General features: G+C 41.4%; 1 protein-coding gene across 14 annotated transcripts in view; it reads left to right on the forward strand.

Annotated features, from left to right (window-relative positions):
• The window catches only part of DST (dystonin), a 299,556-nt gene that overhangs the window by 258,862 nt on the left and 22,404 nt on the right, over positions 1-18,290 (forward strand). For all 14 annotated transcript variants that reach the window (XM_082218107.1, XM_082218116.1, XM_082218117.1 and 11 more), the window contains 10 exons: positions 820-1,017; positions 2,098-2,226; positions 4,147-4,317; positions 6,162-6,317; positions 6,577-6,783; positions 8,705-8,824; positions 12,670-12,839; positions 13,871-14,030; positions 15,029-15,223; positions 16,407-16,535. In XM_082218107.1, coding sequence (XP_082074233.1) covers positions 820-1,017; positions 2,098-2,226; positions 4,147-4,317; positions 6,162-6,317; positions 6,577-6,783; positions 8,705-8,824; positions 12,670-12,839; positions 13,871-14,030; positions 15,029-15,223; positions 16,407-16,535 — 1,635 coding nt within the window. The remainder of the gene's footprint in view (positions 1-819; positions 1,018-2,097; positions 2,227-4,146; positions 4,318-6,161; positions 6,318-6,576; positions 6,784-8,704; positions 8,825-12,669; positions 12,840-13,870; positions 14,031-15,028; positions 15,224-16,406; positions 16,536-18,290) is intronic.

An 18,290-nucleotide genomic window follows, 5' to 3' on the forward strand; every position in this document is an offset into this window, starting at 1 on the left:
GGAGTGTTCTCGTGCTCAGGTCCTGCTTGTGCATTTCCCAGAAGCAATTGATTGGCCACTGTGAGAACCGGATGCTGGACTAGATGGGCCATTGGCATGATGCAGCAGGTCCCCCCTCCCTCAAATAATTCTTGTGAATGCCCATGCCTCCTAGTTAAGTTAATGGGATGCTATCATGTCTGGATTCCCTTTGTATCAACCACTACAGTAATGTTGTAAGAAATACTTTCCTATTAGGAGAGTATAAACAGTTATGAAAGTAAAGAAAAAAGGTTAAATTTAGTCATAGCTGCTTTTACAACTAGAGCACACTAAAATACGTAATGATTTTTGGTAGTAAAGATAATGCTGTTAGGTCAGGGATAATTGTAAACTATTAATGATAGTCCCATTCCCTTAGGCAGACTCTAAATCCTGTATGTTCTACAGTGGTGCCTCGCAAGACGAAATTAATCCGTTCCGCGAGTCTCTTCGTCTTGCGTTTTTTTCGTCTTGCGAAGCACGGCTATTAGCGGCTATTAACGGCTTAGCGGCTATTAACGGCTTAGCGGCTTTAAGAAAAAGGAAACAAACTCGCAAGAACTCGCAAGACGTTTCGTCTTGGGAAGCAAGCCCATAGGGAAATTCGTCTTGCGGAACGACTCAAAAAACGGAAAACTCTTTCGTCTTGCGCGTTTTTCGTCTTGCGAGGTACCACTGTATTATTAAATACTGCCCGCAAAGTTTTTTTACTGAAATTATTATGTTGCTACTTTAGTACAACTGAGTGAAATTAGCGTTTTTAAAATACAGCGAGGCATGACATGTTTGTAACTGCAGGTGCTGCAAAATGATGTCTTGGCTCACCAGTCCACTGTGGAAACAGTTAAGAAAGCAGGAAATGACCTTATTCAGTCAAGTGCTGTTGAAGAAGCGAGCAATCTGCAAAGCAAGCTGGAACTTCTGAATCAGCGGTGGCAAAATGTCTTGGAAAAAACAGAAAAGAGGAAGCTGCAGCTGGACAGTGCTTTGATCCAGGTGTGTATGAGAAACTGAACAAAAGGGAAATAAACTTGCATTCAATTAATATATTTGAGCACATTTCAGCCAGTGTTAGGTTCTTTTACAGTCCTACTGATTTCCACAGGAGAATTGGGAACCCAGTTAGTTAGCTTTCTGTCATTGAAATTGTAGGACTCAGAAATGGATAACTTTGGCTGGATTGTGCCCTTGGAGAACTAGCAATAATTTGAAGTATCAAGCTATAGATCATAACTATCACTGAGCGTGAGTTTGTGTGCTTAAGTACCCATTTGAACAGCAGTTTTTCTCTGTGCCTTACTGTAATTAAAATTTGCAGTCGTATTTACTGTATGGGACGCGGGTGGCGCTGTGGGCTAAAGCCTCAACGCCTAGGGCTTGCCGATCGAAAGGTCGGCAGTTCGAATCCCCGCGGCGGGGTGCGCTCCCGCTGTTCGGTCCCAGCGCCTGCCCACCTAGCAGTTCGAAAGCACCCCCGGGTGCAAGTAGATAAATAGGTACCGCTTACCAGCGGGAAGGTAAACGGCGTTCCGTGTGCGGCTCTGGCTCGCCAGAGCAGCGATGTCACGCTGGCCACGTGACCCGGAAGTGTCCCCGGACAGCGCTGGCCCCCGGCCAATAAATGTGAGATGGGCGCACAAACCCCACAGTCTGTCAAGACTGGCCCGTTCGGGCAGGGGTACCTTTACCTTACTGTATGGATGATTTTAGAAAATGCATTTCCAATTGGAATTATTTGAAATATAAAATATAATTAGCAAACACCCACATCTATATATCTCCATTAAATGTTTCATACAAGTGATGAAATGTTTGTGGGTCTTTCTTTCTTTCCTTCCTTCCTTCCTTCCTTCCTTCCTTCTTCTTTTTTTCACATTTTACCTTGTTTCATTATATGGACAAAAATTTGCAGTTTTTACTCCAGAGGATATCCCTGGTTTAGTAGCATTTCTTTTTTGAGTACCCCCTCCCCCTTAAGTCTGATTTCATAGGCTCAACATTTACAACCCCTTAGCTGATGTAGCATGTTAGGTTATTGAAATATGTTCTGAAATGTTGTGGTGATGTTTCACTTAGGCCCAAGGTTTCCATGGTGAAGTTGAAGATCTGCAACAATGGCTGACAGAAACGGAGCGTCAGCTTTTGGCATCAAAACCAGTTGGTGGTTTACCAGAGACTGCAAGAGAACAGCTTAATATCCATATGGTAAGGATCTCAATATTGCAGATGGTCCCAATTTGGAAGCTAAACTTTTGTGGCCGTTTGTAGTGAAACATTTGCAAAGTGAAATGCCTGTAAGGTTTAATGAGAACACTCTTATTTTTTTGGTAATTTACTAATTAGCAAAACTGATTGAGCAGTACATGTGTATGTCTGAACAGTTCTCAGCATTATTTTATGGGGAAGAAAAAGACTTTAAGGGTATTGTTGATGACTCTGTTACTCAGCTATAAAGTTTAGCTGAGTACTAGAGTCATCAAGAATACCCTTAAAGTCTTTCTCTTCCCTGTAAAATAATGCTGAGAACTGCTCAGACAGTTGAGTTTTTCCTTTTTTTCTTTTCTGTATATCCTCATCTTTAAACCAGATTGTTTTTGAATTTACTTGCAGTCTCAAATTTGAGAGCTTATTCTATTGTTCCTTAGCTTTTGTTAGGACATTTTTTAAAAAGCTAGCCAATGATTGCAGAACATTCTCCATTTATTATTTCCTGCCTCATCAATACAACTCATGTTACCAGTACACAGAGGCAAAGACTGTACTCTAAGTTACCAGACAGCACAATGGTATTCTTCTTTTCAGTGTCTGAATGAAGTAGTTCAGAGCCAAAACCTCATTAACAGTTCCCTGCCCTCTTGTACTTAGAATATAAGATTACCGTATTTTTCGCCCTATAGGACGCACCGGCCCATAGGACGCACCTAGATTTTTTTTGGGGGGGAATAAAGGGGAAAAATCCCCCCCCCCAGGTGCGGGGCTGGGGTGGGGGAAGCTCAGGCTTCCCCCGACGCCAGCCCCCAGAACAGGACCCAGAGCGATGCCGAAGCTGCGTGCAGCTTTGGCATCGCTCTGGGAGCTTGCGGGGCTGGAGGAGTGCTGCGCCTCCCGCTGTCCCCCGAGTTTGCGGGGCTGGCGACGGGGAGGAGCAGGCTTCTCCCCCCGCCAGCCTTCTAACCAAGTCGGGGGACAGCGGGAAAGGCACGCTGCGCCTCCCCGCTGTCCCCCGAGTTTGTGGGGCTGGCGGTGGGGCTCTCCTGAAGCCTGGAGAGCGAGAGGGGTTGGTGTGCACTGACCCCTCTCGCTCTCCAGGCTTCAGCGAAAGCCTGCATTCGCTCCATAGGATGCACACACATTTCCCCTTCATTTTTGGAGGGGAAAAAGTATGTCCCATAGGGCGAAAAATACGGTAAGTTCTTAATTGCAACTAGGTTCAGATTTAGGTTATCATTCAGTGGTGCTGCAAGCATGTGCAGCATTGCAACCAAGATCTGGACTGTAAAGAAATGGCACTCATGTGTGGGAGAGAGCTTTTCTACTTCCTTTTTAAATGAAACAGCTTTTAAATAGAACAGGCAAACCAGGGACACAAACTGCCTTTCTTTGCACCCGAGCCTTGGTGTATATTTCTTAGAAAAGCTAACTTAGACGATAAGTACATATTTGGCGGAGATGCAAAGTATAGCTGGTGGGTTTTTCTGTATGCAGCTTCACAATCTTTTGTGGTTATGCCTTTGTTTTCGATCAGCTTTGATCACCATGGCCTGGTAAGATGGTTCATTTCACGCAGAAATTTAAGGGCACAGGCCAAAGCTTATGACTGTCACACACACAAGTAATAAATCAGATTTTACTGGGCTGTTTCTTGTGTTCTGAACAGCCCTTGTTTTAGCCTCTCTTTTGAACCTGGAGAGGGAAGGGAGAAGTGGCATATCCATGCCCCTGGAAATTAGTTGTGGGCTGCCCAGGTCTGGAAATGCACAGTGGCACCTCCTTTGTTCAACTCACATTAAATCCCCAAAATATAGCTAGCATATTTAAAGTAATATGTGAAACTTTTAAGGGGGTAACATTTTCGAATAAATGTTTATGCATTAATGATTTGCAATACTTTCCCTCTTTGTTTAGGAACTCTGTGCTGCCTTTGAAGCTAAAGAAGAAACATACAAGTGTCTGATGCAAAAGGGCCTACAGATGCTTGCAAGATGCCTAGAGACTATTGAAACAAATGTTGAGCAGGACATAAATAATCTTAAAGAGAAATGGGAATCGGTGGAAACAAAGCTGAGTGAAAGAAAAGTATGTTGCATATCAAACATGGGGAAATTTTCTGAAATGTGTCTTAATATTAGAATATTGCAAATACAGAATTTTCCTTTTAGTAGGCGCTAGGGACCCATGCAATTAAACCTGTAAATGATGTCACACACCATGATTCATCTGGAAAAGCTGATCAATAAATTACATGGCAACAGACCAATGTTTGTAAATGAAAACACCTCCTATTGTAGTCTACAGGTTGCAGACCTAAGGAATGAATAAATCCTTTCTAGCCACCCAGTCCATCATCCTGTCAGCTTGGAACTGATGCTTTAATTTTATTGCTGGCATTTGAACATAGCAGTTCTTAAAAGTTTTAAGTGATGAGGCCTCTCTCGTGCCTTCTGGGAGGCGACCTCATATTCCTGGATAAGCATCTTACTCATAGCTATGGGTTTCCATGGGGGTGGGACATTCTTTTGTAAAAAAAATAAAATAAAAAATACTCCAAACATAGATAAACAGTTTACTCTGAGCCAGACTATAAATTACATCTTGAAACAGCTGAAATACAAATGTGTTCATAAGAAACAGAAATGATTAAACAAACAAATGAAGCCATTCTTGGAAAAAGGAGTATTTGCATTCTCATATAATGTAAATTTAAAGGATTGTTTCAATTGTATTAGATGGCCTGGGCCAGCAAAACCTTGGGTAGTCAGTACGGTTACGTATGATATTGTAGACAAACCATGTTGACACTCAACACATTATATTCTTCACCTGTATGAGAAAGGGGCCCAGTTCACATTGTATCAGCAAACCATTATTTAGCATTGGGGAATAAGTCGCAGCTAGCCTCAAAACTTAAGTTGCAGCTAGACTAGCCTCTAGACACATTAAAGAAGTGTTTCAATTAAATGCGTTGTAAATTTAAACAGGGGAAACAGGTAGAGAAAAACGGGACTCCACAGCGCCATCTGGTAGGACACTGTTATATCGCATATACAATCTAGCTGAGTCCTTGTTCACTCCCCTCTACTCCCCGCCCCGAGGGGAAGATCGAAAGCTTCCACTTCCATTTTGGATAAACCACTGTTTAGCACTGCATCTGAACCATAAACTGCATAAACAAGACAGCTTCTTAAACTATGGCTTAATTATTTTTTTCATTTCGGCAAGCCATAGTTAAGATTAAACACATGAGTTTGGCTGCTATGAAAGGCTCTAGTTAATAAATAAATAAAAATGAAACCTCCTGAATTTATCCTTCTAACTGTGCCATAGTGGGGAGGACAGGAGCTTAACACTCATAACATCTGAAACAGCAATAATCTGTACGGTGGAAGAGAGGGGGGTAGCTTCCGTTCTGCACAAAGACTTACCAGCCCCAAAGTTGTCTGAACTAGACCTGCGTTCGGCAAAAAAGGATAGTCTCCATAGTGCAAATTCCCAACTTTATCTTCCTAATCCTTCATGCAATGCAACCGCATATCATCCCCTTTTCATGCAAGCAGAATCAAAGCTGAAATGATGTTCCTGGATTACTGTCTGAATATTTGTAAGGCTCATCATTTAGCACTGAATGGCAGGAATCTGTATGTGGCATTGGATGCTCTTCTGCCTGCTCAGTCCTTGTAGGTTCTCTGTTTTGTCAGTTTCTGCTGAAATATTTTTAGAAATATCTTTCTTTGTGTGTTGTTTAAATATTCAGAGCATACCAGTATTAAACTGGGGGAGCGGGGGCGGGGCGTAGGCAACAGGACAACAGTGGCCTTCTTCCAAATTACATTCAGACATGATTTGGGTTATTTCTCTATAATGTTTATATGGTTTCTAGTATAAACTGTCCACTGCTGCTAATTTATGGTGTGTTCTTGCAGATCAAACTGGAAGAAGCTCTCAATTTGGCAATGGAGTTCCACAACTCACTGCAGGACTTCATCAACTGGCTTACTCAAGCTGAGCAAACCTTGACAGTAGCTTCTCGGCCAAGTCTTATCTTGGATACTGTCTTATTTCAAATTGATGAACACAAGGTATGTACAGAAACAACAACAGATGTGCAACTTTCTTCTTCCCGTTCCTTGGACCCACAGGCTGGCTGGCTTGTATTAATGTTTAAAGCAAGCCAGCACCATTAAAATCCAAAGACTTTTTACAGTTTTTTAAAGTGGCATTTTATAGTGTCTCTGACCCATAAAGCAGTGCATAACACCATCACTTCTTAGGTATATATCTGCATGCTAGAAGACTCTGAAGCTTTTCAAATAATATCTTTTTTCTTTCTTTCACAAGGTCTTTGCCAATGAAGTGAATGCCCACCGTGACCAGATTATTGAGCTGGACAAAACTGGAACACATTTGAAATACTTCAGCCAGAAACAGGATGTTGTCCTCATTAAAAATCTGCTGATCAGTGTCCAGAGTAGATGGGAAAAAGTAGTTCAGCGCTTAGTGGAAAGAGGAAGAGCTTTGGATGATGCAAGGAAGCGTGCCAAGCAGGTAATGTGGCAAGTCTTCCATAACAATTTGAGTGTAACCTTGCTGTAACTAAACCCATGTTTAAATGAACAGTGTGATGACTTTAAGTCATCTAAAGGAAACTGGAATATTAGTTCAACAGGTTTGGCAAGTAGTGGGAGCCAGAATGGCTTTTTCTTCAGGCCCGACACCAAAAGTGAAAGTAGAATCTTTACTTTCCAACCCAGCAACAGAGTGGTATATGGATGCAGATGTTTATTAGCAGTGTTCCTGTTTTGCATGGGAAGTTCATCCTTATTTTATTTTTCACAATCATCTTCATTTAATGCACCATTTTCTGAAACAAATTGCAACCTCTCTACATGGGTGCTTCTAGCCTTCTCAACGTTTTTGTAGTTTCAAATTAGGCTGAGGTTCATTATCAAAGGGATATGACTGTGTAGGGACCATGTCATTTCAGGCTTTTTTGTATGTGTAGAGGAGGTGGATGAAAATCAGAACCCATATTTGGGTGGGACAGAGAGATGGCTACATGAGGCAGGCAACTCAAACTTTTGATTGTGTGTGTTATTTTTTCATGTGAGCTGCAATTGTCATGTGGGGTATTTTTAAACAAAACAACATCACATATAAAAAATAAGGAAGTACAGTCTCTGCATGATTGCAGTACCCTCACAACAGCACTTTATCATATGTGTGAATCATCCCAACAAGATAGTGTGTCTAAGGAAAGAGTGGCAAACCCATGGATCACATGGGACCCATGAGGCTATGTCAGGCAACTTACTTGCCCCCAGAAAATTTGGGACCTCTTCCTCCACTTATTAGTAAAGGTGCCTCTTCTCCTTCTGCTGTGATGCCAGACATAGGACACTGAACTCAAGAAACAGAAACAGAAGCACTTCCTTCTGTTTCCTGAGCTCCAGGTCCTGCTTTCAGTGTTTCCTTGCCAAAAGGAGAAGAGGCACATTGGCAGGGTAACTGGGGGGCCTCTTGTTCTCATTCCAGCCCTGGGCTAGGAGGAAAGGACCCCCTCTTCCTAGTCCAGCACCGATGTTGGCAGAAAAACAGTATGCATGTTTTATTGACCTCTAGGTATGCAAGTAGATAAATAGGTACCGCTCCGGTGGGAAGGTAAACGGCGTTTCCGTGTGCTGCTCTGGTTCTCCAGAAGCGGCTTAGTCATGCTGGCCACATGACCCGAAAGCTGTATGCCGGCTCCCTCGGCCAATAAAGCGAGATGAGCGCCGCAACCCCAGTCATCCGCAACTGGACCTAATGGTCAGGGGTCCCATTACCTTTACCTTATGTTGTGTGTATGTGTGTGTATGCATAGTGTATGTTTCTACATGTGGTGGGTGCATGGGTGGCAGCATGTTATTTGCATTTGTGCTGAGCGTATGTGGCCCTTGAAGGGTTCAGCAACCCTCAGAGTGGCCCTCGGGCCAGAAAGGGCCACTCCTGGTCAAGTAGATATGTCACTGTGTCAACAGAGGTTGGGAGTCTTGGATTTTCCCAGCATGGGGCTTGAACCTTATACTCTGCTGACTGAGCAATCGCAGAGAAATTTCAAATAATTTGCATCACTCTAAAAGGGAAATAGTCCTTTGGTCCAACATTTATTTGTGTGAGTCCAGTCTGGATTGCCTGGCTTTTAATATTGTGGGTCTGATTCAACGAAGTTGTTGCGCCAGTGGAAGCCAGTACCATGAGTTCTGCCAATACAACTTGACTTCCCGTCCTCGCCTACCCTGCATCCTCCCCCCATTTAAATTAGTAGACATGACTGACAGACCCATTAATTTCAGTGCATACACTCCAAGTGAAACCTAACTGAATGCAACCCTTAATATTTTTTTCAAAGCTAAATGTGTGTTGAATGTTTTGAATGCATAATCTATGCCTATCAATGTATGTAATTGAAAATCTTCCTTTTCCACAGTTCCATGAAGCCTGGAACAAACTTACTGAATGGCTGGATGATTCAGAAAAGACTCTGGATACAGAGCTTGAAATTGCAAATGATCCAGACAAAATTAAGATGCAGCTTGCCCAGCATAAGGTGAGTCACTGGTAATGGAATGTAGAGGCTGTCCAATCAGATGGCAGGAAAGCCAGTGAACCAAGCACTGTGTAATTAGCAGGAGGAGGGAGATTTATTGGTCACTAGGTTGGAATGTTTGCCACCATCAAATTCAAACACTGGCAGTTTTCCAGCTTGTAAAATAAATAGAAACTGGGAGGTTTCTCCGCAGGGTTCCATCTTCTGAAACTACATGTGGAAAGGAAAAGCACAATAGTAAAGAATCATAGGAACAAGATAAAGGGCACTATGCTATTTTTTCCTGTGCAATGTTATAGGACAATAGGATCTGCTAGAGTTTAACTACACTCAAGACGGGCTCAGAGATTGTGTGGATCACCATTTGTAACACTTTTTTAAAAAAACAAAAAACAACCCAGCTTATCTCAAAAAAATAAGTAAAGTACAGTTTGATGGACAAATCCTTAATCGCTTTAGTGAAACAATTCCCCCCACCACTTGGAAATGCATTAGATGCAGTGGGCCTGTCAACAACACAAATGAACGTTCTAGTAGGAGAAAAGAGAGTTTTTCTGTTAAGGGTCCACAGCTGTCAAGCGCCTTTCCATAAATCTGGTGATGTGCAGATGAAATGTAGTCTTTAAAACCTGGGCGTCTTCTGAATGGATATAGGGAAAGGGACACACTGTGAACAGGGATTATCTGCTCTGCAAAACTACTTGTATGCTGAAGTTCAAGAATTACTGTTACTTTGGCCTGCCTAGCACTCTCAATATCTTGATTGTCAATCAAATTTTAGCACCTTGCTCTTAAAAAAAACCCCACACTCTTTCTTAATGCTTTGTTTGCTTTGGACATCCACTGCTAGTTTTTGTTGTTGTTGTTGTTTTGCCTTCCACTGGGTTTCTTGTTAGGTGGTTTGATCCTTTTGTAAGAAACCGTTGTTTCCATGTGGCAGCATCTACACTTTCGAACTCCCTGTCTGTCTGCATCAGGCAGGCACCATTACTGTACTCTTTCTGCCATCCCTTAAAACAGGCTTCCTCAAACTCAGCCCTGCCAGATGTTTTTGGCCTACAGCTCCCATGATCCTTAGCTAGCAGGACCAGTGGTCAGGGATGATGGGAATTGCAGTCTCAAAACATCTGGAGGGCCGAGTTTAAGGAAGCCTGCCTTAAGACATTTTTGTTTAGGCAAGCCTATCCAGAAAGCTAGATGTGTGTTTTAGCCTCTTTTACCTAACTCTAATTCTTATTTATTGTTTTAGCTGTTTTTATTGATACTTTTAATATTCCTTGTTTTATTACAATCAACCAGCGTGTGAACTTTGTTAAATAGAATAAAATTGACTGTTGAGGCCTTTGAATTAGCTTTCAGCACTTTGCCCTTCATTATACACAGTTTACTGAGTCCTAGTGCCAAAGACTCTATATGGATGTAGAGGGTGTTAAAACTTGTCTTGACTAGATGAATGGGTAAGATCATTACTATAAATAAAAGATAACGCGCAAGTGGATTCATATCCACCAGCAGCTCTGCTTAATTATGACTGCCACTGCCTTTTCTGAACACCAGAAGCTGCCTTATACCAAACTGGAAGTGATTTCACACAGATTTCACATAGGAATAATCTACACCTGGAGGTGCCAGGAACTGAATCTTCTATATGCAAAGGATGGGTCTTAAAACTGAACTACAGACCTCACCCCTGATCAGATGATAATCCCATCAGTATATGCATTCTGGAAGGATTTTGAGTTTTAAAAGAGCTCAGAATGGCCACCAGTCTACTTCCGGGACTGGATTTTTACACTCAGCTGGCAACTAGTATGTTTAGAAATGGGTGTTTTGTGGGGAAACATTTTTAGATTTTTTTTTTTTAAAAATAATTCAAATTTTCATGTTTTTAAATTAAAAAATGCAGATTAATTCAGAAAAGGGGTGGAATGGATTTATGAATGCACATTTGGTAAACTGACACACACTGGAAACATACTGACTTGTCCACCTCTATTAACCTCTCATTCCCCCGATACATGGACAGTCATAAAATAGCCTCAAAAAATCCTAGCTACTCCTCTTAGCAAATATTTGTATGTCGCATGCCTTTGGTTGCTGCATGTTTTCAATCTTCCTTTTATAAAGTAAACCATTGAGCCATTGTTGAAGGTTTTAATGCTTTTAGTATCTAAGGCTAAAGACCGTAGACTAGGCTCTATTTGATATATGGAATAACTTGGCTTCATTCTTTGGGAGTTTGTCAAATAAGGAGAGATGAAGATTTTAAAAATGAGCTGTCTCATATTTGTTACATATTGCCAAAGATTTGAAGGAGTATTCATTGCCTTTTTATCAGTCCCCAACCACCACCAAGCTCTTTGCATGTTATATTTAGAAGTCAGTGAAGAAAGAATGGGCCGTGTAGTTTGTCTTAATCCCCTTTTCAAGGATTTTTTTTTTTAAAAAGAATATTGATATATTTTAAGGCAGGGGTATCTTTTAAAAAATTGCTGGACTACAACACCCATCATCCCTGACCATTTGTCATGTTGGTTGGGGCTATTGGAGGTCCAAATCATATTTAGGTCACCACATCAGCTACCCCCCCCCCCATTTTTAGGTTAATATGCACCTCATTACAAGTCAACCTCCATTTACTTTACAGAAGTGACACTGGTAGGATAATTCTTTTTGAGTCAATGACTGTAATTGCTTGTGAGTTTCATTCTAGAGAATATTTGTAAATGATATAGCCACCAAAGAATTCACAAAATTGAGTCTTGCGTTTCTACTGACCAACATTTCTTTGGCGGATTCCTTATTTGTGCCTTCTTGCAAAAGCATGATAGATGTACATCTTGATAATCTTAGCACAGCCGTACTCCAGAGAAGATAGCAATATAGAAATAATCAAGCATTTGATTGTTTACATGGGGAGCACTCACTCTCTGTAGTATTTAGCATTTAATACTTTCTTAAGTAGTGTACTGAATGCAAGATAACCTAAGGTTTGTCATGTTCCTTTTTTAATGGTAAAGAATGGAATAATATTTTCCAGTGTAACTTCTTTATTCTAGTCCATAAGTCAGTAAACCTAAGGTATTGGGTTTCGGATGATTTAATATGGACTTCTACATTGATTTGAATGCTAGTGATTTGGTGTAAATGCTTTGTAGAAGACAGTCCAAACTTGTGCACTATCACTTCAAGCTGAGCACCAATGCCTTGCTACCATTTCTCTTGCATAACTTATTTTAATTGCTCAATTAAAGTCATTTGATTGATAGTCTTATTGATCCCAGGGACACGAGGTATATTCTGGAATAAATGCCAGCGGGTTCTGGAATCTAAATGTCCCGGTGACATTTCATGATATTTCCTTGCTAAATGGAGTTTGTATGAAAATCTCATTCATTGTGTTTGGCCCTGTTCACACATCTGATAAATCATAGATAATGATTGACCATGAACACGCCTAGCTGGGCTGTTTATTTCCTCCCTACTAATACACAGAAGACTCAAACCCTGATCCTTGGCTTTGGGATCATGCTTTATTTCACTGTCAACAAGCCATGACTGCTAAGCCAAAAGCGGAGCTTTGCTAGAAATTGTGGTTTGTTAGGAGAGAAACAAACCACGATCCCTGGTTCAGATGTAACGCTAAGCCAGGGATCGTAGCTGATTCGTTTCCTCTGCACATGAGATGGGAAGAGTGAAGTGGGCATAATTCATCCATGCATTGGAAGCCATGTTTTATGGCTTACCATGATGTGTGAGTGTGGTCTTCGTCTCCAAACGGCACAAAATAAGTTGTGTAGGTTATGTGTGTTGTGTGCTTCATATTGGGTCCCTTTCTTGAACAGGAGTTCCAGAAGGCTCTTGGAGCTAAACATTCTGTGTATGACACCACAAATAGAAGTGGACGTGCTTTGAAAGAAAAAACTTCCCTAGCTGATGACAATCTGAAACTGGATGATATGCTGAGTGAACTCAGAGACAAATGGGATACAGTATGTGGGAAATCTGTAGAAAGGTAAGACAAAAAAGCTTTGCATCTTACTTAAAAGAGGCTCTGTAAAGCAGTAGCTAGGTCACTCTCTCCTTATCATCCCATTTTCCTTGGTCTTCAGTGAATGTCCCTGGTCAGAATAAAATTATGAGAGTCTCACTTTGAGCAGAGGATGTAGGTTCTTGGCTCCACTTCCCCATCCCTTAGAGTGTTTAAGACTGTGTACACATTATTCGCTTAAGATGAAGCTGATTGGGAAGGGGAGAAGGCATCAGAAATGCAGCATTTAATAAGGAATGACAGGCTAGATAAAGGATAGGTGTGGATTATCTCTAGCATCATGTGTACACTGTTTCTCAAACCAACATTGGAAATGCACTGGATGCAGAGTAAACGGGAGCCTAAATCTCAGAATAAGCCAGCTGCAGAAAAGGTATTGGTTTGTTCTTCCAAGGGTGGTAGGAGGCAGAGGAGACCCATTTCATATTCAGTCAAGGTCTCTGGGATGGTTTAGAGCTCCATTTCAAAAGAAAGAGCCCTGTAAAATGGGAAGTGCATGCTCCAACTCCTACGCAGTTTTCTTTATGTTGTATATTCCTTTAGTTTTAGGTTTGAGCTCAAATCTTGTCTCCTGAATATATGAACGATATATTCATTTGGCTCCTCCACTTGGTCTTGATAGAGAGATGTATAAAGCCAGAACATTTTGTTTTGTTTATTGTTACCTCTGAAAACTCCCCCAGCCCAGTTGGAAGAGAGGAAGGGGTGGTGGTAAAACTGGAAGAGCATGTAGCCCCTGGAAGAGCGACTGATTGGAGGCAGGGTGAGGGGTCTAGGAAGTAGGAACTAGTAGTTGGCATGATAGAAGCAGAAATGTTGTTACTGTGGAGAGGCTGTAAATGAAGGAAGCTGCAGGAGGTAGGATGAATCCTAAGAGACCTAGATTTATGGTGTTAGAGTCATATAGCTGAGTGCATGGGCATAGGGTTCCTGTAGATCTGCAATCACTCTTCCCCCCTTTTTTTCACTGTGTCTGTCTTGTTTTCCCATTTCAGACAAAACAAACTGGAAGAAGCGCTGCTGTTTTCTGGGCAATTTACTGATGCTCTTCAAGCTCTCATAGATTGGCTGTACAAAGTGGAACCGCAGCTGGCCGAAGATCAGCCTGTGCATGGAGACATTGATTTAGTGATGAACTTAATAGATAATCACAAGGTAATGGCCACAAAATTACAGTCATTTTCATATTATTTTGAATCAAGCTGTTCAAAGCATTTTGAGTAAATGCCTGTTGGGTCAATTTGTAACTTTTAAGAAAGATTGATGAGCCCGTTCAATAGGTTAAAAACCTTGGCCTGTGGTATAAAAACTGGCTGGAGAGGGAAAAGAGCTTGCTGACTGCAACGAACAAGATTTATCTGAAACTTGCCTTCAGTGCTAAAGTTGATCTGCTACATTTTTCTTCATGCAGATTTTAATTCGGATTATTAGAACTAAAAACGCTCTTGAAAGTTTCTCAGAAGCAGTGGGTAATAGCATTAGCAGCCTTAGCTTTTTAGTCCAATCCATTTATAAGAGATGCAGAAACTCTGCTGCTCACATGTTCCACCATCTGCAAGGGCTGCCCCTTGTCTTTTAAAGGAAGCAAGAGATTTGTGGGCACATGCTTTTGCACATACAGAACTGCAGAGACAAAAAGAAACTGTCTCAGCAAAATATTGCAGAAGATGTGGAGCCCTGGATCAGAGTGTAGGAGTATAAGAGAGGCAGGGAGAGTGAAGGAGCCCCACGTTATCAAAGCTTGCACTAGTTTTCAGTTCCTTGTGTGCCTCGAGATTCCTAGTGAACGTTTCAGGGGTTTTCAGTATGTTGTCTTCTTTTTTAATTGGCAGTGTTCACATGATCCCACATTGCATAAGGAAGATATTGTTGACCTAACGGTTTCTTTCGGAATATATGTAGGACTACTGATTTGTAAGAAGTGAGGGGGAAATTCAAATATGGTAGAGTAGCAAGGATTGAATAAAACAAAGCCAGACAGGGGGATGAAAATATTTACGGGACTCACATTAGAAAACAAAATAATGTTCAGTTAAGTTTAATTTCTTTAAAAATTAAGTCTATAAAAATGAACTTTCTCCATAGTTGTGATAGCTGTGTTATTCTATTATTTGGGGAGATAATAGAAGGAACCATTTACTTCCTTTTCTTAGGCCTTCCAAAAGGAACTGGGGAAAAGGACAGGCAGCGTCCAGGCACTGAAACGCTCTGCTCGTGAACTGATAGAAGGTAGTCGTGATGATTCCTCCTGGGTTAAGGTCCAGATGCAGGAGCTGGGCACTCGGTGGGAGACGGTGTGTGCATTGTCCGTCTCCAAGCAAACACGACTGGAACAAGCCCTCCACCAGGTGAAGAATGAACCAATTACACTTATTTCAATCAGATGCAGCCTATGCATGGGTGGGGAATGCATTCACTGGGTATCATTGCCGCATAGGAAGAGACGAGAGAAGGAGGGCCTTGTCTGTGCCATGCCTGTGCCACCAGGTTCTGCATAAGTTAAGGAGTCCACAGTGAAGCAATGGATAGATAAGCACAAAGCAGCTTATGCAAAAGGCATTAAAGTTGAAACAGGAGTCCTGATTGCTAATTGCAGCTATTTCACCAGGCCATGTCAGTGGATTGGTGCTCTTGACTAGACTGAATTGCAAATAGTCTGCCCTACAGGAAACCTTTTAAAAAGTTATTGAATCATGAGGAGAAAGATAGGCCGGTGCTACTTGTTTTTTTACTTCATTCTGGTTTTTCTTTGTAGAGAGTTACATCTGCAGAAGCCTTGCTGCTTTCATATACTAAAAAATATCGGGAAAATAATTTCAAAACAATTCCCAAACTCCTCCAGACACTCCTGAGGGAGAGTAATGTGGTGGTTATGGGCATTGTCCATTAGGTATCTGCAGTAAGTGCACACATAGATACCTCACTAACTCATGTTGCGCCACTTGAAGCTGGAGGCTCAGCCTTTTTCTGACACTTCTTAAAGCACTACCAAAATCTGAAAAACCATTTTGACCAAAGACCATTGCAAGACACACACACACACACACACACACACACACACTGAACATGCAAAGGCTGTAACTAGCAGTGACAACTCTATAGTGATACTGCTTTCAGCTCTTCTATATACAGCCTCGGTTAGCTCCCCCCACTGCACAAAGTAATTAACATTATTCACTAGCATGACTCCACCTGATAATTTGTCAGTGTGAAGGCAGGTTGCTCTGAATTCCACTTTCACATATGCTATCAATCATATATTTAAAAGCATGCACAAAAAGGCCTATGGGCTTTATTAAATCCTTTTTTAAAAGCATGTGACATTTTTACAGCCATGATATCAGAGTGCTGTATGTCAGATTCCTTAATGGAAAGTTAATGTACCTCCATTGCTGAATGATAAATGATTCCACCAATATGGGCACAGGTTCATTGTTCATGGGAGGAATCCAACATTGTACTCTTTCAGTCCAGATCCCTTTTACAGCATTCTCTTTCCCCCCCCTTTCTTTTCCACTTTCATTTATACAGGCGGAAGAATTCCACTCAGTTGTGCACGTTCTTCTGGAATGGCTGGCTGAGGCTGAACAGGCCCTTCGTTTCCATGGCAATCTCCCAGATGATGAAGAGTCTCTGCGTACTCTAATAGATCAGCATCGGGTGAGTGAGATAATTGAGACAGTGCTGGCTCTTGAGACTAGATTTATGAAAAGGTCGGAATAAAATAAAACTATTTATGACTTATTTGTATCTGGCAATGAAAATTAGTTTCTTTCCTAGAAATAAGGGCTCGTGGAAAACTTTTGATGGGTGATTGATAACTCAATCAGCTAAAGCACCTTAAAATCAGTATACTTACTTTAAATGTTTCCTTCCCAAACCATAATAAAATTCTTGGTATTCATAGCAACACAGTTATTAAACTGCAGTAGAACCTCTCATACCCCTTGAAGTCTGGCATAGACCATGTCCCAGGCCATCAATCCTCTCTATCGCAAGAAGTCAGATTCAGCAGAATTCTAGTAGCAAATTCATTCTCTTCCTATTACTCCCAGTCTTTACATACATACTTTGTAGGCCACTTTCCCAGTGGGTTGAGCCTTCTCTTCCAGGAAAAAAGAAATGCTAGCAGGAAACACTTCAGGACAAAGGCATAAGAAGGTGGATAATTGGCTAAATATTTATAGTGCTCGTCATAGAAGTCAGGTGGTAAGAATGAAGCCATTATACCCCTCTGTTGAACAAGGCCTTCAAAATGTATGACCCACCAGGCTAGCACACCACTGGCAGTTCATTTATAGTGGATAAGAGCAAGACATGCAGAAGGTGCAGATCATTACTTGTTTACACTAGTCTAGGACAGATCTGCATGCTAAGGGAGATTGTGATTATGGTAAATGGAGTGGGAAAATTCGCAATGCAACCACATCATCACATCATGTGGTCTGTTTTGCTATGTATTTTTGAGGAGATGTGTAGCTGCTGCTTTTGTCTCTTGTAACATGTAGTTCTTCCCATAGTTTTATTGCTTTCAGTTGGATTGTCATTCCCCACTCCCAACCCACTTTCTCCCCCCCCCCACCTTTTTCTCTCTTCTCTTTTCTTTTCTTTTCTTTTCTTTTGGTAACGGTCTACGCTATGAGTCAGGCCATTTGTGCAGCTACTCCTCCAGCTCCACCATTTTCCCCCCCTGGCTAGTCTTTATGTATCTGTTACCATACAATGAGATCATTGAAAGGCTGCCAGACGCTATATTGGTAATGAAGAAGAGAATATCTTGTTTACTGTCATTCCCTCTGAACAGGCTCCAGATGGTTCTCTTTGGATTTTCTCTCACCAAAGAAAAAGCGAATTCTCTCTCTCTCTCTTTCTCATATTCTCTCTCTCATTCTCTCTCTCTCTCTCTCTCTCTCTCTCTCTCTCTCTCTCTTTCCTTACACGCACAGTTCTCTAGGCAAAGCAAGCAATACGTAAACACAGGATAACAACGTACAATAACGGCAGCTAAAATGTAAACCACACTTTAAAAATTTACAAGCTGTAGAAGTTCTGAGTGAAGACGCATTTTAACACAATGTGAAGTTTGGAGTATCTTCAAACATACTTTTATCTAAAGCTAAATATATCATATACTTTAGTTCTGCTGCTTTCCCCTTTGTTTTTGTGAAGGAAATGTCTAATAGGAACATTTTAAAATTCTTACCCTACTCTGGTGGGGTTACTTGACTGCCGCTCTATCAAGGAAGGCATTTCATCCCTTTATTTTGTATTGAAAAGCTCAGTTTCACAACCAATTACCCTTTAAAAAAATTGCACTTGGTTTAATAGAGGTTAGGTCTCCTAGATAATTCAGATTTTACCTCTCCTTGTGGGCTTTGGGGCGGATAGGCACAGTGGGTCAGTGCATTAAACTAG

The sequence above is a fragment of the Podarcis vaucheri genome (assembly GCF_965113315.1).
Source record: "Podarcis vaucheri genome assembly, chromosome: 3".
Lineage (NCBI taxonomy): Eukaryota > Metazoa > Chordata > Lepidosauria > Squamata > Lacertidae > Podarcis > Podarcis vaucheri.